Source organism: Camelus bactrianus, chromosome 8 (assembly GCF_048773025.1).
Source record: "Camelus bactrianus isolate YW-2024 breed Bactrian camel chromosome 8, ASM4877302v1, whole genome shotgun sequence".
Classification (NCBI taxonomy): Eukaryota; Metazoa; Chordata; class Mammalia; order Artiodactyla; family Camelidae; genus Camelus; species Camelus bactrianus.
Window position 1 is genome coordinate 38,591,467 of NC_133546.1, and position 23,329 is coordinate 38,614,795.

General features: G+C 36.7%; 1 protein-coding gene and 1 pseudogene across 3 annotated transcripts in view; both read right to left on the minus strand.

Annotated features, from left to right (window-relative positions):
* The window catches only part of LOC105077166 (nephrocan), a 28,749-nt gene extending 5,488 nt beyond the window's left edge, over positions 1 to 23,261 (minus strand). The window contains exons 1-3 of one of the 3 annotated variants that reach the window (XM_010965477.3): positions 22,929 to 23,261; positions 12,950 to 13,097; positions 7,248 to 8,149 (exon numbers count right to left, since the gene is read on the minus strand). In XM_010965477.3, the coding sequence (XP_010963779.2) occupies positions 7,248 to 8,149; positions 12,950 to 13,097; positions 22,929 to 22,990 (1,112 nt within the window). In that variant the 5' untranslated portion in view covers positions 22,991 to 23,261. Of the gene's footprint in view, positions 1 to 7,247; positions 8,150 to 12,902; positions 13,098 to 22,928 lie in introns of all 3 variants that reach the window. The other 2 variants (XM_045524405.2, XM_074368435.1) reach the window with 2 other exon arrangements.
* Positions 17,374 to 22,933, minus strand: LOC123619756 (dynein light chain Tctex-type 1 pseudogene; annotated as a pseudogene).
* Positions 23,262 to 23,329: the final 68 nt, after the last annotated feature.

The following is a 23,329-nucleotide window of genomic DNA, read 5'->3' on the forward strand; positions in this document are numbered from 1 at the left end:
CTCTTAAAAGTTGAAAAGTAAGTCTGAAAATGGGCAAAAAGTGTGAGTGGAAATCCACATAAAAGCAAAGCCCTTAAGTCTTCAACCATACTCAGAATAGAGGAATGAGGAGTTGAAACATTCAGAAATGCCATTTCTCACCCATTGGATTGGTAAAAATCTTAATCCTTAGCCATACACTCTGTGGGCAAAGCTGTAACAAAGTGGACATTCTCATACATAGTTTGGTGGGAGTTGAAATAGGACAGCTCCTGTGGAGAATTTAGCAAAGCCTAACAAAACAGCATGTGCATTTATTTACCCTTCAACCCAGCAATCTCATTGCTAGGTATACTTTCTGAAGATGTGACTGAAAATATAAAACAGCACATGTGGATTTCTTATGCAGTATTTATAAAAGCAAAGACTGGAAACAACCCAGTACCACAGCAAAGAACTACTGTGCAGCCTTGAAAAAGAAAGGGGTTGGTCTCTATGAATTATCATAACATAATTTCTGGAAAGTATTGTTAAAGAGAAAAAAGCAAGAAGTAGAATAGTATAAATATTATGTTAGTTTTTATATAAGAAGGAAACAAGAATACATGTACACATTTTGCTTATTTTTGAAAAACAATGATAAACTAGAGGTGAATTAAAATGGTTACTTGTATAGGGAGTGTTTGGTTCCACATGGTTGTAACTTTTGCATGATGTTAACATTTTATATGTTCATAAAACAAATAAAAACAAAATCAAGACCTAAAGTTGAACAGAAGCCAAAACAAACAAATCTAATTAACGAATTAAATCGAATGTGTATCTTGGTAATATAACACTATAAAGAAAAGAAAAAGTACTTTGAATATCCTCGGTAGATGTATCTAAGTCTTAGACTCTGAGGACAGAAGGATCTGCAAAGAAACTTCTCGTAGTAAATTTATTGTTAATACTATTTTTAATAATAAAAGTTTGAAACTTTTTAATGAATACTGTAAGAAAATGCAAATATGTAAATATATTAATATTATTAGGAACCAGGATTTTCACTGTAAGAGAAAAAGATACAAATATAAAATAAAAGAAGAAAAACCCCTCTCTAATGATAATGTGAATTGGAAATCCCAGTGTGAATCCATAATTTTAAAAATATATATTTTCTGGCTCCATATACTGAAAGATCAAGAAGCAGTATCACACCCTAGTGGTAACGCTACTCCAATAGCTTAAGTGAACTGAACACACAGATCTTAGTTGCAGAATTTCAGTCTCCGCTTAAAAGAAGCAAGACTTCCTGGAGAAATGGCCGATTCTATGTCTGGGACAAGCTAAGCTAGAATGTCTGAGCCAGAAGGCAATGAAATGTTCAAAGATTAGTGGAACACATAGCAGGAAGGTTGCTATTTAAAAAAATAAATAAATAAAACAGAAAATAACAAGTATTAGCAAGAATGTAGAGAAATTGGAAACTTTGTGCACTGTTGGGAATGTAAAATGGTGCAGTTGATGTGGAAAACACAACAGTATTTCCCCCCAAAATTAAAAATAGAGTTACCATATGATTCAGCAATTCCACTTCTGGGTATACACTCAAAAGAACTGAAAGCAAGGTCTCAATGAGATACTTACACACCCATGTTATACTCCCATATTGAATTCCCAATAGTTACAATGTGGAAGCAATCCAGTGTCCAGTGACGGATGAATGAATAAGCAAAATATGTACATACAATGAAATATTATTCAGCCTTAAAAGGAAGGAAATTCTGACTTACGCTACAACATGAATAAACCTTGAGGACAATATGCTAAGTGAAAAAAGTCTGTCTCAAAAACATAACCACTGTAGGATTTCACTTATGTAAGATATCTAGAGTAGTCAGATTCATACAAACAGAAGGTAGAATGGTGGTTGTCAGAGGGTGAGAGGAGGGGGAAATGATGAGTTGTTGTTTAATTGGTGCAGAGTTTCAGTTTTGCAAGATGAAACAGTTCTGGAGACTGGTTGCACAGTAATGTGAAGATAATACTGAACTGTACAATTAAAAATGATTAAGATGGTAAATTTTATGTATATTTTTAACCATCATTTAAAAAAAAAGAGGTAGTGGAATTATATCCCATGATCACAGGAATCAGCTTGAGAGGCTCCCACTAGCCAAATTTGGAAAAGTTTGAGCATCAAAAGAGATTAGCAACTGTAAGTGATTATAACACACTGAATAAATTAAGATCCCTGGGTCCATTGTGATACTTGGAAAAAATAGAAAAGGGAGAGAAAAACTACACTATAATGTTAAGTGGAAAAATAGAAAACAAAATTGACTGATCCCAAATACATAAAAACAAATTATGTCTAGATATAGGTTCTGGTTGAGCAATTATGGATGACTTTTTAATTTTTCAGCACACTAAGTGTTCAAACTTGAACATGTATTGTTTTATAATCAGGAAAAAAAATTTTAAACTCTGGGTACCAGTTTGAAAAATGTTATGCTAATGCCTATTGATAAAAAAATTTTAAAGAATCATAATTCTGAACTGAGAATCTTTCTGCTACTCAACAACTTTATATTAAGAGCTATTCTTTTTGTGAAGTACAAGAAGAATATTTTATAGGGAAAAAAAAAGTCCCTTGAAATAGCATCCAAATCCTGTCCTTGTACAGTGCGAACATATTGGATCTACATTTCAAGGTTTTTAGTATTCAGTAAAATTTATTGTGGTGGTCCCAGTCATATGACTGCTATGTCAAAGAGAAAAAACAAATGAATTTAACCATATTTTATGACAATATTACCCTTTGCTTGTTATAGTATTATTTTTATATGAATTTCATTCCAAAAGGTTTACCTTTTTGGTTACTGGCAGTTAGCTTAAATTTTGCCCTTTTTTTTCTTTTGATATTTACATTTTATTTTTATACACATTTATGTTGATATATTTTATATTTGAATTCATGGCCTAAACTATACAGTGCATAAACATACATAAATATTTGTGCTTTGGAGTGTTTTAAAGCCTTTTATGCTTAAAGTGCCTTCTCTTTAGTTGGAATAAAGTTTACCTAACAAAGAAGATTAATTTACCAGGGAAAATTGCTTCATACATTTTAACTGTTTGACAAAAGTGTCTACAAAGAAATTTCTCTCAGTGGGTCTATTGTTAATACTACGAAAAATTTTCAAATTGGTCTCCACAGTTTAAATTCAAGGTGAAATTAATCTCTAAGACAATGTAATTTTGTGCATACACCAGCTTATAGAAGGTATGTCTCTAAAACTTATACAGAAAATCTCTTATGTATAGCTTTCTTTTCCCCAGGGAAATATGGACTATTAATAGATGGTGTAGCAATAAGGAATGTTCCCTAATAACGAAGAGTACAGGGGAGCACAGCCAAGGAAAGACACAGCAAATGGAAGTGTCAAGTCTACTTATTAAGACCTGAGTTCTACCTTTGGCCATTTTATTTATCAATATGTGACTTTAGGTAAGTTATTCAGCTTTTTAAAGCTTCTAATTTCCACCATATAGGTAAAAGTGCTCAGCATACAGAAGTCACATAAAAATGTTAGCTAGTGAAAATGAGCAAGCCAAGCTTTCTTTTACACCAATACAGTTATTCAGTTCACGGCTGGGTGGCCAAAAACTATACTTGTTCTTAGGAGTGCCTGTTTTTCTTTCATGTTTCTATGGATAACCAAAATGGCATTGTAACAGAGAAATCACTAATTCCCTGGTTTTGAGACCTTTTGGCAGTAATTCATGGCTTGAATATAATTTGTCTTTATAAGTCTTATTTATATAAAAAGGTAGCCCTGATTTTAAGACAAGCGTGTCTGGGAATGCTGTTTGTTCTTTGGGCAGTGTTGCGTTTTAGAGTAGAAAGAGGCATACCCCCATTTTGCCAGTAGATGGCACTTGAGTGTAAGTAAGAGAAAATGCTAACTGTGTTAGGTTGCAGAAAGCTATTCCAGATTTGAATTATTCTAATTGTAGATAAAGAAGAGATGGTGTAACTTACATTTGTTCCCTGAGTTGCAGATTGGTGAAATGAGAAGCAGTGAAAAGTGAGACCCAGGTCTTGTATTCTAAGTTCTAAGCAGTACAGTGTATTGTTGACAGTAGAGTAAATCTCAGAGGCTGGTGAGAATCAGTGCCTACAATTCCCTGGCTCTGGAGTTAGACTGTTTAATCCTGACTCCAAAACATATTGACCACATGACTACCAGCAAGTTCTTGACACCTCTTAACCTTAATGCCTGATCTGTAAAATAATAGGTAAAACAGTGGACCTGCCTTCACAGGACTGTTGTAAGGAGTAACAGGGAATAATACACGTATATACATTCACCGCTGGGCTTTTAGTAAGCACTTAAGTGTTAGGTATAGTTTTCTATCTCAATTAACATATTTAAGCAAATGTGGGAGATAGTTAAGTTTATGTGTACCTAAAGCCATATACCATTACTTTCTTGATGAAATACAGAATGGAGGACGGTAGACAGAGGAAGGGATTTGTGGAAATAGATTGTGATAGGATACACAACTAGCACTAACAGGTCACGTTAGGTTAGGTTAGCAACTAGCACAGAGAAGTTGCCTGTTTACGGTTTATTTATAGAAAACTCAATTTTGAAGGTTAATTTTGTGTATGAATAAGAAGGATGCAAACAAATAGTGTACTGTTTGAAGCTCGCTTTAAAAAGTCTCAAAATTCAGATGTAAGGAATATGTAGTATTCTGTTTTAATTCTTTATGGGAGGAAAACCATGGAAAAACTTTTTTGGGTCATTCCCACTTTCCAATTCAAAGAAAAGTTGGGGAGTGGGAGTTGCAGGGATGGGCAGTGGTCTTGATGAGGAATTTAAAAATCAGTCTCTGCAAGAACACATTGCTCTTGTTGCTTGCCAAGTTCTGTGACAGAGCACACAGGTGTGTCGCTTCATTTAAGCCTCATGGGAAAAGGATCCTCATACCTGCTTACTGGCCCCATTGTCCTTGCTCAGTAGATCTCAACCCTGGCTACACGTTAAATTCATCTGGAGAGCTTTTGAAAAATCCTGATGCCTGGGCCACAACCCTGGGGGGTCTGATTTAATTGGTGTGAAGTGAGGTCTAGGCATGAGTGGGCTTTTTTTAAAGCTCTCCAGATAATTCTAATGTGAAGTCAGATTTGGAAATGTGTGTAAGTGCAGGCTTGCAATTCCATTATATGCTCCATTGGGTAAAGGCATTGTGCTTTCTGCAGTCACCTGTTAAAACACAAATGCCCTGGCAGGAGTAAATCATTAAGCTATTTTTCACTCATTAAACTTAGCAGGATTTCTTAACCTAATGCACTCTAAAAGTCACCTGAATGGAGGAGTCCACTGAGTTCACGGTGTTGCCTGTGGCTGTTGCCTGCTTAGAATCCTATGTGATACAGTCCCTCCCCACCCTGTTTTATAAATTTTTACTTTATGCATACTTTTTTTTCTTGGAGCAGGAAAATGCAGTAACAGAAAATAAGGCTTGAAACATAGTAGGGAAATTATTTAAATAACAAGTATGAGTTGAAATACTGCCCACATATTCTTGCCTTCAGGCCTTTGTACTGGCTCTTCTGTTTAACACTTTTTCCCCCCAAATAGCTTCACAACTAAATTCCTCACCTCCTTCCAGTCTTTGCTCAAAGCTTAACTTTTCAAGAGGATTATTATGCTTACCTTATTTAAAATTGCAACCAGCTACCCCTACTCTCTACGGTCCTAAACCTGGTAATCCTGCCCTTTTTTGTTGTGAACTCTAACCCCTCACACGATCTAAATATTGTATACTTGACTTATATATGATGTTGTCACTCTTTCCCTGCTAGAATTTAAACTGTACAGAACAAGAAGTTTTATCTCTTTTATTACACTGATGTCTCCCAAGTGTCTGCCTGGTAAAGTACCTGGTGTTTGGTAAACGCTCAAAACATATTTGTCGAATTAAATGAACTGTGTGCACATGCTTTTACATTAAGAGAAATTGATTACTTTCAAATCGCCCTCAATATATGTTATAAAATACTGATTTCAGGTGGGAAAAAAATCACTTTTTGATGTTGTGCATTGGGTACAGTTAACATATCATATAATTTAAAAAAAATCCCTTTTTCAACTAGAAAAAAAATGAACATCTCTTCATATCAAAGATAATTTTCCCTTTCTCATTGGTAAGAAAAATTATTGTTACAAACAATGATAAGTACGTGGAGTGCCACAGGACTCTACAGAAGCCAGGAGTGGATATATTAATTATGAGAAGTTTGGTGATAGACAGGGCAAGAAGCCTTTTTTCCCCATGAAGTGCTGAAAAGGAGAAGAATCCACTGATAGGCACATTTAATAAACAAATAACATCTTTTTTAAGGGGGATAATAGTACTTGTTCTTCTACTTTTTTTTTTTAATCTACTTTAAAATGTGAAACATGGGATAAAGTTTAAATAAATAGGATTAATTCATGTAAACATGTAAATTAGTTATAGATTATGAATGGTTAGGGGGAACAGACAGTGGGTTGGGTGTAGAAGGAGGGATGTTTGGAAGAAAAATTAAGTTTCAGAGTACAAGGGGGATTATGTACGTTTGTGTGAGGAAGAGAACTGAAGAAACAACCAGAAATAGAAGGTAAGATGGACACAGAAGGACTCACACACTCACAGACCCACAGAGAGGTGAGCAGCACCACCATAAGTCCTTTAAAGATCACAGCAATGAGAAGAAATAAGGCTCTGAAATGCGTAATTCAAAGTAAATACAATATTATATTACAAAGATTTTATTTTTTTCCACAAGTACTATTTCAGTGCTTTTCAAAATAAATATCTTACTACATCTCCCTTCTCATTTTTTCTTGGTGTCCTTACTTTGCTAGTGGTTAAGCACATGCCTGGTCTGCTTGTTGCTGGAGCCAGGCCATATATTTAGAAACCCGGAACACATTTTTTACAACTAACATCTCCCTACGATATTGGTTAGCATACTTTCCTAAAGCTGCTTTGCAAATTGTCAATCACCTGTTGGTGTCTTGTCCCACAGGCAAGATAAATTAAGTTAGTGCAGGATTCAGCTTGAGGGCTGGAGATTCCAAACCGCTGTTTAAAAACGTCTATCCCTGAACCCTTGGATAGCCTTGATCAGATACTTTATGTTTGCTCAACTTTCTCTTCTTGCTTGCGTAATGTACTTGACTGGGTATCTGTTATCGTAGTTAGCATAAATGATGAGGTTCACTTACCTTAGAGGTATAGATAAGAGCAGGTTCTGCTCCAGGGCCAGGTTGGACAGCTGGGAACACCTCTGTAGGGCTCCAGCTTCAAACAAGCTGACAGTGTTGTTGTCCAGAAACAAATGCTTTAATTCTCGGAGGTCCTGGAAATCTTGCACTGTAACTCTCTGAATCAGATTATTGCTAATATCCAGCTTTTGGAGCCTTGCTGGTAGTCTGAGGGGCAACGTTGGAAGCTGGTTTTGGGACAACTCAAGAGTAGTTAAATTGGTGAGGAGCTGTGCCCCATCGATGGAAGAGAGCAAGTTTTCTGACAGGTAAAGATGGGAAAGATTCTCCAAATGTTTCATATCTCGAAACCTTATCACTTTGAGCCGGTTTCTCTCCATTTTTAAAGAGAGCAAGGATTTGGGCAGGTTAATAGGAACTTTAGTCAGAAAGTTACTACTGAAACTGAGAAATTGCAGAGACTGGAGAGAAGTGAAGAAGCCAGCTGGTATGAGATGTAGCTGATTATTCTCCATGCTCATCCGTGTCAGATGGGGAAGTTCCAGGGGTCCAGCTACAGACTCGATATTGTTACCATCTAGCACCAAACTCTGCAAACTGACAAGGGAGGAGAGCATGCTGGGAGAGAGGGAAGAGAGAAGATTGTTTTTAAGTTCAAGGATTTTTAATTTCTCCAGTCCTTCAAAATCGGATCCATGTAGGACGTATATTGAATTATCATTTAGTTTTAACACTTCAAGACTGGCTGGGAGAGTAGTGGGGACTCGTCTTAATTTATTTTTCCAGAATTCCAAGGTCTTCAAAGTACCCAGAGTTTTGAAAGTGTCCTTTTCTACTGACTCTGTTCCACTAGCCAACAGAATAAAATCTTCTAGAGCCAACATTTGGGTGAAGTTAGATACCTACAAAAAAAGAAGGGATGGGCAAGTGTGGAGAAGAGCAGTAAATCAAGGTATTGTAAAAAATATATATATATATACCCATATACATTATTATTGAATACTAATGATACTTCAGATTTCCCTTCAGGATCTATGTTAAGTGATTTCTTGGAAAAGGATAGAAACTCAGGTCCTGACTATTTTTATTCATGATTGCTAACAGGGTAAGATAGCTAAAATATTTTAAGCACTTTTGCACACTATTGATAGACATTGGCTGACTTTTGCTGCATATTCTTTGGCCCAGCAAGTTTACTTCTAGGCAATCTACTTACATGTTGCACAGTAATTTATGCAATAGGATGTTCTCGTTGCATCATCTTGTAAAAGCCAAAACCAGGAACAATCTGGAAATCTTTCACCAATCTATTAACTAGAGTTGTTAACAAGATTTTAAGGAATTTTCATTATCTGTCTACATTTTGCACTGTTCAGATTTTTTAAATTATAAGTTACATTTAAAAATGTTTAAGAATTGAAAGTAAATATTTAAATTTCCTAGATGCTGCCAGCAGTAGGATGGGCCTATCAGAGAAACATTTTCAACTATATAGTAGTTTGGGAAACTAGCCTCCCTGTTCCTACCCTCCAATTTACGCTTCACTGATGGAAAAGATTCATGAAGAAACAGATATATGTGTTCTCATCCCTGTAGAGCAAGGAGTCCATTCATGCATATAGCCCAGACCTAATGCTATTCCTCCCCTAGATTTTAAAAATGACCAAGTCTGAAATACTTTCTCTGTGGTTTGCAACTTCAAGCACCCCTATCTCTCCACATATCCTCCACCCTCCTAACTTGACATCTACCTCTTTTCCAGGATGATATAATCTTTGGTATTTGGTTCTCAGAGTAAGATCATGTTTAGGCAAAAAGAGGAATTGTTCCAGGTTATCCTCAGCTTGAGAGGTCTTCACAGAAATTTCAACCTGTTGCAGATTCAACTGAGCAGAATTTTCAATGCACAATTTTTTGTCTTACTAGCTGCAGTTTCTAAATGTTTGATTTAATTGTGCAGTCAAGCCCTTTTGTAATGCCAATGCATGATTAATACCTTCAAAGTGGGTTAATTTTGCATCATTATTTATTACAGGTATCTGTATTCTGGGAGAACGTGTGATGTGAATTAAGGTATATTTTAAAGCATCTCCTAATATGATATTCTTAGTAGAAGAATCTCATGTTAAAACTTTCAAAAATAGATGATTTTCATCACAATAGTTTTGGCAGCTGCCTTGGCTTATATATTGCTGCTAACATTTGATATTTTTTAATGATTAATCTGATGTATTAATTAGTCCTAATACTAAGAATAATAGCAATTTTTCTTGCACTTGTTGAGTATCTACAAGTGCCAAGTGTTTTTTTACACGTTACCATCAATTCTTCTAATAGCCCTGCAAGTTTGCTATCATCAAACTTGAAAGAGCTGAGAATTTTAACAATGTCTACGGGACTCCAAAGCTCTTTCTTCCTCAGCTCATCATTTTCTATTGCATGTGGTCTATAATTAATGCTTTCCAAAAAAGACTCAAGATCTGGACACAAATCATTGAGTTTGGGAAAGGAGAAATTTTAGAGATTATCTATTCCAAATCTCCCTATTTAAAAGATAAAGAATTTCAGTCCAAAAAAAAAAGAAAAATTAGATGACCTACCCAGGACTCAGTGTTGCTTCACCTACTCTTCAATCTGAAGTGCCTTTTTCTAGGTTTTCTTTCATATAAAATCAGAAACGACTCTAAACATAGATCTTTACCTGTTGGACTGCTGATCTCCCTAAAAAAGACCTTGGTGTTACTAATGCTTCCACTTCTATCTGAGTGATCACAGACTCTAAAAGATTGCTGCCTATGCAGCAAGTCTCAGCGATGACATGGATTGAATAGGCAATTTATTTGGGGATTAGACCAATAATGTTGTCAGAGCTTCATCTTGTCTTCACTTCTTTTTGTAAAGTATTTAGACCAGCCTAAATAGTGAAAATAGATCATGTTCTTAACTGAATCCAGTGGATAGTTGTTTTCTGTTATTAAGCATGGAGAACTTTCTCTTTTTATCAGGTCAATGCAGATTACTTTTGATTATTATTAGTTAAAATGGCTACCATTTTCTAAGTATTTACCACGTTTACAAAGCTTTCTGTGTAAGCATGATTATTCCCTTTCCACTGAGGGAAACTAAAGCCCAAGAAAGTGAAACAACCTGTCCAAGTATGTCTTGCTAGCAAGTGGAAAAGTGGGGCTTCCAACCCAGGTTTATCTTCCCCTAACACATATACTTTAAACCTTACTGCTTCAATCATGCATTTAGATGAAGAGTATAGAGTTCTGGTGCCACAAACAGTGAGGAAAACACCCACTGATTTTCAACTTATCAGTTGAGTTTGCAGAGCTGATAAAGGGAAAAACAATCTGCCAGACCTGTCTTGCCATTTCCATGGCCTCAGTAGGGCTGTGCTCAGGAGACGTGGAAAGAGGTGCTTTTGCCCTAGAGATAACCTTGGGGCTGCTGGCAGTTGTTCAACATTGCTTAAAAAGCAAGGTAAATATGGCCTGGTATTAACAATTAAGCTTAGGAAGCTTAGCTAAGTAAAATTCTTGTCATCACAATTTTACAGTCTAGTGAGCCTAATAACATATGTAGATAAAAGATACTAGATAATATGAAAAGTTAAAAAAAAAAAAAAAAGCAAGGCAAGTCAAATGAAGTAGAGCAGAGGGGCAACTCCTGCTGGTTTCCCCATGAAAAGGCTTTCAAATTTCTGGTTTCAATTCTGGGCAGGTCCTACTCCAAGCATTAGAGGGTTACGTGCCTTTCTTGGGTTCCTTATAAGTCCAGTGCACACAGGAAACTAACATTTAATAAGCAACATAACATCTTTTTTAGGAAAATAAATAAATAGGATCAATTCATGTAAACATGTACATAGTCTTAAACATAGCATTCACAGTCTCAAAGACAGTTGAATAATGTGAACAAGTAATAGAATCATTGAAAACTGTGATTATATACACGTGTGCATGCTTGCATATATATGTGTGATGTGTATGTATATATATGCATATATATATAATTTCTATTGCTATTAATCTGAAGATCTATTATAAGGTTTTTTTTCCTTTAAATATAGGCACCCAATTCTATAGTTCAAACCAAATAAACCTAATGAACATTGTGTTCACCAAATACAAGTGAACTATGGTCACTTAAAACCTGAGGATTTTTATGAGAAAAGAATTATTGCTCAGAGCTTTCTATTTCCTTCACAAAACAATCCTCTCTTTCATCAACTTTTCTGCTGGGAACTATCCTTCCAAGACATAGTTAACTGGGTTAATGTCAGGGAAGCAGCAATATTGCTGTTCAACAAGCCTAAACTAATGACAAATGAACTCATTCAATAACTGAATTTGGTGATTGGCAGAATTTCATCTCATTGGCTGCAAAGCAGCAGTGTGGGATCACTACCAGGCTTAGCTGACACTCCAGGTCTCGGTATCTCAAGTCCTCAGAACAAATATTTAAGCATCCTGCCCTTTAACCAGTGTCTTGCTTGAATGCTGAGACCCGACAGGGTCAGACCTGCTCTCTGGCATTAGGTACTACTGAGTTAGAAGAGGAAAGGAAACAGATGACGACTAGGCAGTTGTGCTTATTGGGCCTTGAAATAAATACTATGCCCCATATTTTAAATTCACTGGGTTTATGTGCACCTACATTAAAATTTCTTAACCAAATTAAAAAGGGGGGGGTGTCTCTGATTGAAGGAAAAGTACATTCACCTGCTGACTCTCTGCATCTGGATCACAGACGGGCATTTCCTTATCTTAGGATTTGGATCGATGATGGAGAAGCAGTGACCAGGAGACGCAAACTCAGAGAGCCACAGAATTTTCCATCAAGAAAGTTCCTGGGATCCCCAATCTAATCCAGTCTTGTCATTCATAAAAGTAAAAAATTAGATCCAGAGATTTTTTTTCAACTGCTTGTCTAAGATGGTTCTATCTCTAGTTAGTGAGAAAACTAGAATGAGAACCCTAGTCTCTTGATATTTTTGAAAAACACCAGAGGCCAAAAATCAAACATTCCTTCCTGTTAGAAGAGTCAGACAAATCTATAGCACTCTTTTCAGTGCCCTCTGAATAGGTAAGCCTGAAAATAAAAGTTATAATTAGAAGCACACAGAATGAGAATTGCAGTAATGTGGCAAAGTGAAATTGTGTATTTCTTCTGTATAGGTTTCTGCAAAGACACTGATGCCTGGCTGGTTTGTAGGGTTTGTGTGAATAATTCCCGTATGCCGCATTCACCCTGTTAGTCTTACAATGCTCTAAGTGTCACCTGCCTTCTATGGCAAAAACAAAACTCTTTTTTCCCCTGAAAGGATGCATTCTTAATATGGGGACAGAAAGGTGCTGTATGGTCTTAAACTCTTTTTGTTAAGAAAGAGTCATCTCTCTACTTTTACTCTGCACCAAAATAAAATTTTCAAAAACAAAAACGAAAATAAAATATTATTAATTATAGATTCCAATTTGGGGAGGGGGGGCAGTGCTGCTTCCCTAAAAAGAAATAGCCAGAGGCATATACCCATCTCGGTATACAGAGCAAGCAGCTAGCTAGTGCAACTATCCAACTTCATAACCATCACTTTTAAGTTTTGATTATTTAAATCAAGTTTAACCACCCCACACTCGCCCCTCACCCTACCTTGCAAAATTAAATTGCAGCAACTTGAGTGTAGAATGAGTTGTTACCTGAAGGTGCTGGATTTTGCCATGGCTGATGTAGAGCTTCTTGGTGGTGGAAGGAATTCCCGACGGTACCTCCGTCAGCCGGTAGCAGTGCACCGACTGCGCTGAGTCACAGAAGCACCTTCCAGGACAGGCAGGATCGAAACCATCGCTAATAGAAACCAAGACAAGGAAAGCATAAAGCACATGCATCTTCCAAAACAGGGCCTCTCGGGGAGCAGGCGAGGGTTTAGGCGATGTCTCACTCTTTATACCATGAAATCTGATAATAGAATCTTATGAATGTGTACTCTGTCAATGTAAGAAGACAGGAAAGAAAAAAAAATCTCATTTTGCCTGGGTTAAAATGTTAGCAACCATTACAAAGAGGAAGGGGCTTAAACATTGATAAGCTGCCTTAATATTTGTAGGTGAGCAAAACCCTATGTTATTTATGGCTTGGAAAGCTAATCTGCAAACACCCCTATTATCTGTAGTTTCCTTGTTTTGTTAAATGTGACACTAGGGAATTAGTGGAAAAGACAAAGAGCTGTTTTATAGCGGGCTATAAAACCTTCGGATTTTCTGTGACCCTATATCAAAACCATTTTTGTGGGACTGCAACTGGCAGGTGTTTTCTTCTCACATTAACTAGTTTGGGAAAGTAGGCAGGTTTTCTATTTATTATTGTTTTTTCAGGGACACTTTATTGCTAGTGAAACAATGGGGTACAATAGAGAGATTTTTAGAGCCACCATTCAATTCATTGATCACTTAATCCACCCAAATATTGTATTTGGAAAATATTTTTTCATTCAAAAATACGGTTGAAGCAAATAAGAATAAAACATCAAATTAGGTCTATTATTTTTATTTATTTGTAATAACGGAAGAAAAGGCCTCTAGTTTTTTCAGAGGAATTTGGTTGGGAAAACTGGAGAGGAGGGAACTTCACTTGTCTTGGGTGCTCGTTTGTTGTGGCTTTTTGTCTTGCTGCTGAGGAGTTTAATTTTTATCATTACTGCTGAGGAATTTAAAAGCATTTTAGGCAAAAGATTATATGGAGAGAAGCTCCTTCTCCCACAAATGGAAGATCTAAATTTCCCCATGCTGGTTGGCCTCAGCAGACTGCTCTAATGAAACCTTTTCTAATATTGAAAAGCTTCTCCGATCCCCTGTTCAACCTCACCTCTTTGCTACCATTTTCATTCTGAAGCCAAAAGATTCTTTGCTCTAATAATCAATTCATTTATTTCCAGAGTAAGGATTTTGTGTGTTTTTCCCAAAGCACTTTTCTGTTCCTCTTTTCTGATTGTTTGCCCTCTGTTTTCTTTTCTTTTACTATCAGAGACAAGAAGTGATAAGAGATTTCTTTTCTGTCAATATTGTGATTTGCAACAAACTTTATTATTTATTTGTCTTGTCTGGTAATATAATTTTTTTTTAATTTTTAGAATTTTCAAATAGCAAAGTAATGCTCAGTAATAGGAAGTCTGGGGAGAAAAAAAAAAAAAAAAAAAAGAAACAACTTTAGTCCTGTCCCCAGATCAAACATTTTTTTCCAGTTTCTTTCTTCTGCACAGGCTTTGAAACGACAAAGGGAAATACTCACTGAATACTTTTATTTTCTCTTTTGCTAAAAAGGTAAATTCGTATTTAGCTACTTGAAATGAAATGCCTATAAGATTCTATCCTTTTATCTACCATTAAACAGCTAGTATTTCTGTTATGCAGTGTAGCAGTGAATTTTATTTTCTATCCTTTGTGGGTAGCCATGGGATTCCCTTGTCTTCGATTAAGCCTTGAAACTATATTGTATAATTTTTTTTTCTTCTTTTTGATGGTGTTTCAAACAGCTTTCCTGTGATTTTGCAATTATCTCTAATATATTACTCTTTTACATAATGAATAGTTTTATTTTGTTAGGTTTCTTCCCTCCTATGACCCAGTAGTTATAATACTTTCTTTTCTCCTAAAACCAAGTGGTCCTCAACCAGGGGCAATTCGGCAATGTCTGGAGACATTTTTGACTACAGTAAAAGGATAGGGGTGGGTAGGTAGGCAGTGCTATGGCATCTACAGGATAATGAGCAGGGATGCTTCTGAACACCCTCCAACACACGGGACAGCCCCGACAACAAAGAATCACGCAGTCCAAAATGTCAGAGGTGCCAGTGTTAGGAGACCCCGCAATAAACACAAACGTGTGCCTCCATGCAATGGATATTGGTTTATTAAAAGCAAAGGGCAAGTTCCCATTATAGACAGGAAACTGAACTCCAGAGAAGAAACTGACTAACCCAATTCTCCCTGACTTGGGTGTAGAAGCATTGGCTTCCTATTATAAAACTGATCAACCAAGAGCTAAACAGAAGGCTTAATTTAGTAAAGTCTCTGTCTGAGTCAAAAGAAAAGCAATATTAAATAATTAAAAAAAGTGAATATGATTCTGTTTTAACCTGTTTGCTTCTTCTGGAGAATGTTGTGAAAAGCATAAGTTTAAAGTTAAAGTTTAAAAATAAAATCTTCTGCTATTTAACAAGAATAGACAAATGGGACCTAATGAAACTTACAAGCTTCTGCACAGCAAAGCAAACGATAAGTAAAACAAAACGACAACCTACAGAATGAGAGAAAATTTTTGCAAATGAAACCAACAAAGGCTTGATCTCCAGAATATATAAGCAGCTCATATGACTTAATAAGAAAAAAACAAACAACCCAATCCAACAATGGGCAGAAGACTTAAACAAGCAATTCTCCAAGGAAGAAATACAAATGATCAATAGGCACATGAAAAAATGCTCAATATCACTAATTATCAGAGAAATGCAAATCAAAACTACAATGAGGTATCACCTCATACCAGTCAGAATGGCCGTCATGCAAAAGTCCACAAATGACAACTGCTGGAGAGGCTGTGGAGAAAAGGGAACCCTTCTACACTGCTGGTGGAAATGCAGTTTGGTGCAGCCACTGTGGAAAACAGTATGGAGATTCCTCAAAAGACTAGGAATAGACTTACCATATGACCCAGGAATCTTGCTCCTGGGCATATATCCAGAAGGAACCCTACTTCAAAAAAAACACCTGCTCCCCAATGTTCACAGCAGCACTATTTACAATAGGCAAGACATGGAAACAGCCTAAATGTCCATCAACAGATGACTGGATAAAGAAGAAGTGGTATATTTATACAATGGAATACTATTCAGCCATAAAAATTGACAACATAACGCCATTTACAGCAACATGGATGTTCCTGGAGAATGTCATTCTAAGTGAAGTAAGCCAGAAAGAGAAAGGAAAATACCATATGAGATATGCGGAATATGCGGAATCTAAAAAAAAAAACATAAATACAAAATAGAAACAGACTCAAAGACATAGAATACAAACTTGTGGTTGCCAGGGGGACGGGGGAGTGAGAAGGGACTGGGATTTCAAAATATAGAATAGATAAACAAGATTGTACTATGCAGTACAGGGAAATATATACAGGATCTTGTGGTGGCTCACAGTGAAAGAGAATGGAACAATGAATGTATGTATGTTCATGTATAACTGAAAATTTGTGCTCTACATTGGAATTTGACACAACATTGTAAAATGACTATAACTCAATAAAGAATGTTTAAAAAACAAACAAAAAAACAAAAACAAAAACAAAAAAATTTTCTCCTGTTTAACCTCTCCACACCTCAATGTTTTCTTCTGTAGAATGAAGATTAAATGGGGGAAATAATTTCCATTTTACAGAAAGAAAGATGTAAAGTGTATGTAAAGAAAGATGTAAGGCATGTCAATTCCATGGGCAAGAAGAGGGTCTCAATAAATGATAGTTGTATCAATTTGGGTTATTATTTAGAAGTGATGGAGACGAATTCTGGCTGACTTAATAGGAAAAGGAATTATTGAAAGAAAATTGTGGGAAAGCCTGGAGAACCAGATTTGGAAATGGACCAGAAAAATGGAAGGCCTATAGCCAGAATCACAGGCAAAATCACACTTCAGTGTAGTGTCACTGCACAATGTACATGCCCTGGTCTCAACCACTGAACTGGAAACTGGATACCATTGCTCGCACTGCTGCTACTGAAAAAGGATGCTGTTACTCCATCCCATCTCCACTCGCTGCCAAGAGGACATCTCCCAATCTCTGCCTCACTATCTTCATATTAAAACTTTCCTGTGGATGATTGTGGTTAGGTGAATGTATGTCATATGCCTCTGCTCTAGATGTCACAGAGCTGGGAAAGTATCTGACGTTTTCAGTTTATTATGGGAGGGGGACTCTATTCCAATATTCCAGTCTCATAAGGGAGAGAACCCCCCGTTCAAAGGTAGGGGGTTCAAATATGGATCATGTTCCATTTGTAGTGACAAATGTCCACTATAGAAATGTTTTCACCCTCACTCCTGTTTATCATGGACACAAAAGTCAAATGAATTTTTTTATCTTTTAGTTTTATTGAAGTACAGTTGATTTATAATGCATGTTAGTTTCAGGTATACAGCAAAGTGATTCTTTTCCATTACAGGTTATTACAAGATATTGAATATAGTTCCCTGTGCTAAATAATAAGTCTTTGTTGTTTATCTATTTTATATACAGTAGTGTGTATATGTGAATCCCAAACTCCTAATTTATTCCTCCCCCCACCCTTTCCCCTTTGGTAACCATAGTTTATTTTCTATTCACATGAGTCTATTTCCAGTTTGCAAGTAAGTTCACTTGTATCATTTTTTTGATTCCACATGTAAATGATATATGATATTTGTCTTTCTCTGAGTTATTTCACTTAATATGATAATCCCTAGGTCCACCCATGTTGCTGCAAATGGATCATCTCATTCTTTTTTTAATGGATGAGTAATTTTCCATTACATATACATACCACATCTTCTTTATCCATTCATCTGCTGATGGACATTTAGGTTGCTTACATGTCTTGCGTATTGTAAATAGTGCTGCTATGAACATTGGGGTGTATGTATCTTTTCAAGCGAGAGTTTTCTCCAGATATATGCCCAGGAGTGGAATGGCTCAATCATATGATAACTCTATTTTTGTTTTTTTAAGGAACCTCCATACTGTTCTCCATAGTGGCTGCACCAATTTACATTCCCACCAAGAGTGTAGGAGGGTTTCTTCTTCTCCACACCCTCTGCAGCATTTATTATTTGTAGACTTCTTTTTTTTTTTAATTGGAATAATTTATTATTCTAACAAAAGTACAAAGTATGGAAAATTAGTGTATTTGAATCATTTCAGAGAGTAGAGAAAGTTTCACACTAGCAGATTTCGGCTTTTAGCACCTTTGAAGAGAAATAATCAGTTAAGACAAGCGACAGTAGAGGCTCCTGACTGCCTCTGGTGAGTGAGCCAGTCCTCTGACTTAAGCTGTGCAGGTCGCAGAACAGTGCGGTTACTTGGTTTTTTTCTCTAAGTTTTGAGAGTGCCACAAAAACACACTTAAAGGGAATGAGAAAGGGGTTCAGTGAATAGATGGCTGGTGGTTAGAAGATGGAAGAGAAATGCTGAGACAAAAGGAGAGATCATGGGCTGGATGAGGCAGTCAAATAGACAGTCCGAAGGCGCTGACGATGCAGTACATGGTCTTGTTCTCCCATCGCACAGTGCAGCTCCTGTCAGTAGAGCTGTCCCAGAAGCAGGAACTTGCTGTGTGTAGTCCTGCTCCACTCTTCTGCATGATAGCACAGGTCACGATGTGTTTGAATGGTTTCCCCAGCTTGATGAGTTGGCTTAAAGTTTGTTCTACATTTGTGGTCCATTGATTCACTTTGCTGTGCCGATAGGCATTGCCACCGATTGCACTTTCTATGGCCTGTTTTACAATGTTGCTCACTTCAACAACAAAAGCAGTCTCCTCGGTAGCCTGGTAGTCTTCCATCTTTCCTCCTGCATGTTGCTACCACCTCCCTCATTTGTAGACTTCTTAATGATGGCCATTTTGACTGGTGTGAGGTGATACCTCATTGTAGGCCAAATGAGTTTTGAGTGAGTTACAATCAACCGAGAACCAAACAAATTATATTTCCAACAATTGTTGTGACATGGCTTTTTGTGTAATTGTTATACTTTACTTTTCTGACTTGCTCATTTTGAAGACTATAAAAAGTCTAATGAAATCATTTAAAATATTTTTATACTTTTTAATATGAGTGCAAAGAAAAGATAATTAGCTTTAAGGGGTGTTTGGAATGCAATCATTTTAGGTCCCTTGTAGAACTAAATTGGAAGAACTGTAAAAGACAGAGGCTGATGAGGGGGTTCTGTTTGAACTGTAAAGTCTGACAATCTGAGAAGTAAACAGTAACTTGACAGTGGATGAAAGAGGAAGAATCAATGATTAGTAAACTCTGATACCACTGCTGATAAATGGTGGTTTTAGATAATGCTAACCCAAACCTGGAGCTGTGGGAAAGGGTAAATGAAGAATGTAGATCAGGAACAATGGAAAAGCATTTATAGTCAATATTTGAGAGTATAAGGGAATAAAAAGAGAGTAATAGGGATTTTAAAAAAATTTTTTTGTTGTATTTCATTTTTAGGTTTGGCTACTGCATACAAAATGTACTATCTCGTACATTTTTTTACTATGGAATAGGTAAAATAATTCTTGAAGCCTAAATTATACTGGATTTATTAGTCAAATCAACCTGATCATTTCTCTTTAGGTTGGGGAAAATATTCCATGGATTTTAAAGGAATATATATTTTATATTTAACATTTATTTTATAGATATTCCTAACTCCTGAGCCAATATAAAACATGTGTTTAGCTATGTTCTCTAGCACATATCAAAAGTATGTCTTGAAAAGGGGCTGTTTTTAGAATTTCCTTGGTGGACTGTTGTAAAGTTTTCATTATTGAACTGATCACACAAATGTTTCCAGCATTCCTACCATATTCCAGGTCCTACATTAGGAACTGGGGTTCAAAGGTATGCAAGATACAGTTATTGTTGCTATGGAGTTTACAGTCTAAGGGGCTCCAAAAAATGTATGATAAATGTTATAGTAGGTATTTGCAGGAAACTAAACAGGGATGGAGTCTATAGCACCACATGTGAAAAAAGGAAAGTTTCTTAGAGGAGGTTTTTGAGCTAATCCTACAACACTGCATCAAAATTCTCAAGTTTTAAGAACAGGAGATCAAACAGGTATTCCACATGTGTATATAAGAGAAATGACCAGGACAATGAGGCTAATAAATCACTTTGGAATGCCCAAACTTCTTTAGTATGCATATTATGAAGTTGAAAACTGTTCATAAATGAATGAATATAATATAAATAATACATATGAATATGATATTCCAGGACTTTTCCTACATTGCTAAAGTAAAAAGGTAGTGGGTTTTCCCTGGCCCTCTTTATTCATCATACAACTGTTTCTAGCAACCAATGGAACTTAATGAATACCTTTTCCTTTTCTTGGTAGATTACTGGAGAGTAAATGAAACATGTGAAGCTTAGTACAAGGCCTGTCACACAAGCATTCAATAAATGGTAGTCTCCCTCTCCAGTCCAAGGGAGATCTTCTATGTCCATTCACCACAGTGCCTTTGTAATTAATGATGCAGTAATAAATGTTTGAACTCTATACTAACCTTGCAGCTAATTACCAGTACCTACCAAAGAAATCTTTAGCATCTTCCCTTTTTCCCCAGTTTTCCGAGTCCCCACTCTATTCATAGTAATACCTTATGATAAAACTCTGTAGGAAGTTCCTAAAGCAAGACTGTCATGTTTAATTTATATTAGAAAATTTTAATCACATAAACATGACTCATGAAACAGTTATTGGAGGTTTCTGCCAATGCAACTGCAAACAGAAGTATCAAGATTTTATTATCCCTAGGAAAATTAATTTCACCAGTATTGAGATTACATACGATTCCAAATTCTAAAGTAGGCTGAGACAAGGCAATAAATGCAGACAGAGCACACTGACAACAGATGGCAGCACTGGAACGTCAAACCCTGCCTTTCACTTCCATGTTAGGCTGTGACTTGCAAAAATGCAAAACCCCAGTCAAGGTGGGCAAAAGATAATGTCTAACCTAGAGGGTGCCTATGAGCATCTGAAATAGTCCCATAGCACCAAGCAGGAAGCACAGAGGATGTGGCAGCTGCTACACTGCGTGATAATAAGAAACAATATGAGATGATAGTGTTCTGAGACACAGAGGGTATGTAAGACTTGTTGGAGTTGTAAAAATTGTACACAGAAATGGACTTGGGGTCTTTAATCCTGAAAATGAAGGTATTCACCAAGGATCAGAGCACTGGAAACATAAACATCTAAAATGCATTTCAGTTGTACCCATACAAAGTAACAGTAAGTTGAATGATTTTTTTTTTTTAAAGAAATGAAATTTAGTTTCAGGTAGTCCATATAAACTAAATAGAGTGGTATGTAATAGAAAATAAATATTACAATTACCTTTTCAGATAATATTTCTTATATATTAATAGATTGGTATACAGCTTAGAGCTGGGAAGAAATTACTTTTTTGAAAAAATGTCTGGACTACTTTGACAATTTATTACACTGGTAACTAATACATGAAGAAATGAATTCCCTCATCCTTCTATATCCCATGGTCAACAGCTAAGACTGTGGAGACAAAAGATACCTAGATTGAAATCGCACCTCAGTGGACTTTTAGCTGTATACTAAGCTTACCAAGACACTTAAATTCTCTGTGACTTATCTATGAAAAACTGACAACAGCTAACTCACAGGACTTTGTGACAGTCAAAGAAGTAAAGCAAATAGCACAATGTTTAACACATAGTATGTTTCAACAACTGAAAACTGTTATTGTGATTCCATTTGTATATGGGTCGCTCAATCCCAACTTTAAATTATTTTTTGTACTTCAAATTGCTGAAAATGGGATCACTAACTATATTATAAATAGAGAAGTGGCTGGGAACTTGGTAGCTGTAGTAATGATGTTCTTGCAAATATTACAGATAAAAATAAAGTTAATTTGGAAGGGAATCAGCAAAGACACAAATCTTAGTTTTCTATTAATTCTTGGTAGTAAAACCTGTGTGAACGTGCCTACTTAAGCTCAAGGCAAGGATCTCTGGTTAGTTTTGATCAGCTAAATTTGTGAAAGATAAAAGACTTTATTGACTGATAGGCTAACCAGTTTGCCCTGACTCAGCAAACTAAAGCTATGATTTCTTATTCCTCTTAGAATCATGTTAGTGAGAAGCACACAGGGCAGGCATTGGTGAAGTTAACTGCAATAGACTGTAGTCGGCAAGTAAATATTCCCTTAGGCAATGTCTCCTAGGACAGACCGTTCTTACCAGCCTACTCTATCAGACCAGTTTTCCTTCCCTTTTCAAGACTGAGCTACTCGAAGTGAAATAGGGTTGAAAGTGAGTAGGCAGAATGATAAAGAGCAGCTGCTCAACACTCCCAAAATTCAAATTAAAGTAGTAGCTTTTGAGGGTTAGACTAACTAGCCTATGAGCTCTGCTTCTGTGAGGGTCACGTCTCATTCATCTTTGTATGCCCAATGCTTCAATAGGGCTCTCCATTCAATATATTAATGAATATATGAATCCTCATAGTTTTGTTTTTCTGAAATGTCACGTCTCGGAACACTGTGCCGGTTTTTAAAATAAGAACACCTTTTTAGGTAGCTGCTTTGGAAATATAGTGTAATAATAATGAATACCAAGTGCTAAGCACTGAAGCTAAGCATTTCACGTTACTACCGAGTGAAGTAAATTTTGGAAACTGAGGCTTCGAGGTTAAAGAACACAACTAAGATGACACAGCTAATGTGACAGGGTTTAAAACTTGTCTGACTCTTATTAATTACAAAAGATCTTGTATTAATTCAGCAAAAACTGGTGAGCCGCTCTCTTCAACTTGTAGTTCTAGGCGATTTCCACCCTGAATTTAGAGGCTGATTTATCAAAAAAAAAGAAAGCCAGTCTATCCACCCACCCGATCCACCTCACCCTAAACAGGAACTGGGCTGGAAAAGCGAAGACGTGGCCACTGCGCATGCTCACACGGCCCTTTCTCACTTCTTCCCGGCCCTGGACGTCACCACAGCAAGTTTCCCGGGCGACTTTAGAACGGCTCCCGCCCACTGTGAAGTCAAACAGGCAGAAGCCGTTCCTCTCTGCGACGTGGACACCCTTCTGTTCCTCGGCCTTTCCAACTTGGAAGCCAACACGATGCACCTCTCTTTCTCGGGGATTCGAGCAGGAGTTTCCCAGTTGTCAACATGGCCGCTGACAGGCTGGTCCCAAATAGAGGCTTTTCATAGGCCAAGGTCGCATCCTAGCCCCGCCCACTTCGTCCCGCCTGGCTGCGTCTGCCTGGGTCTTCGCTACGCATGC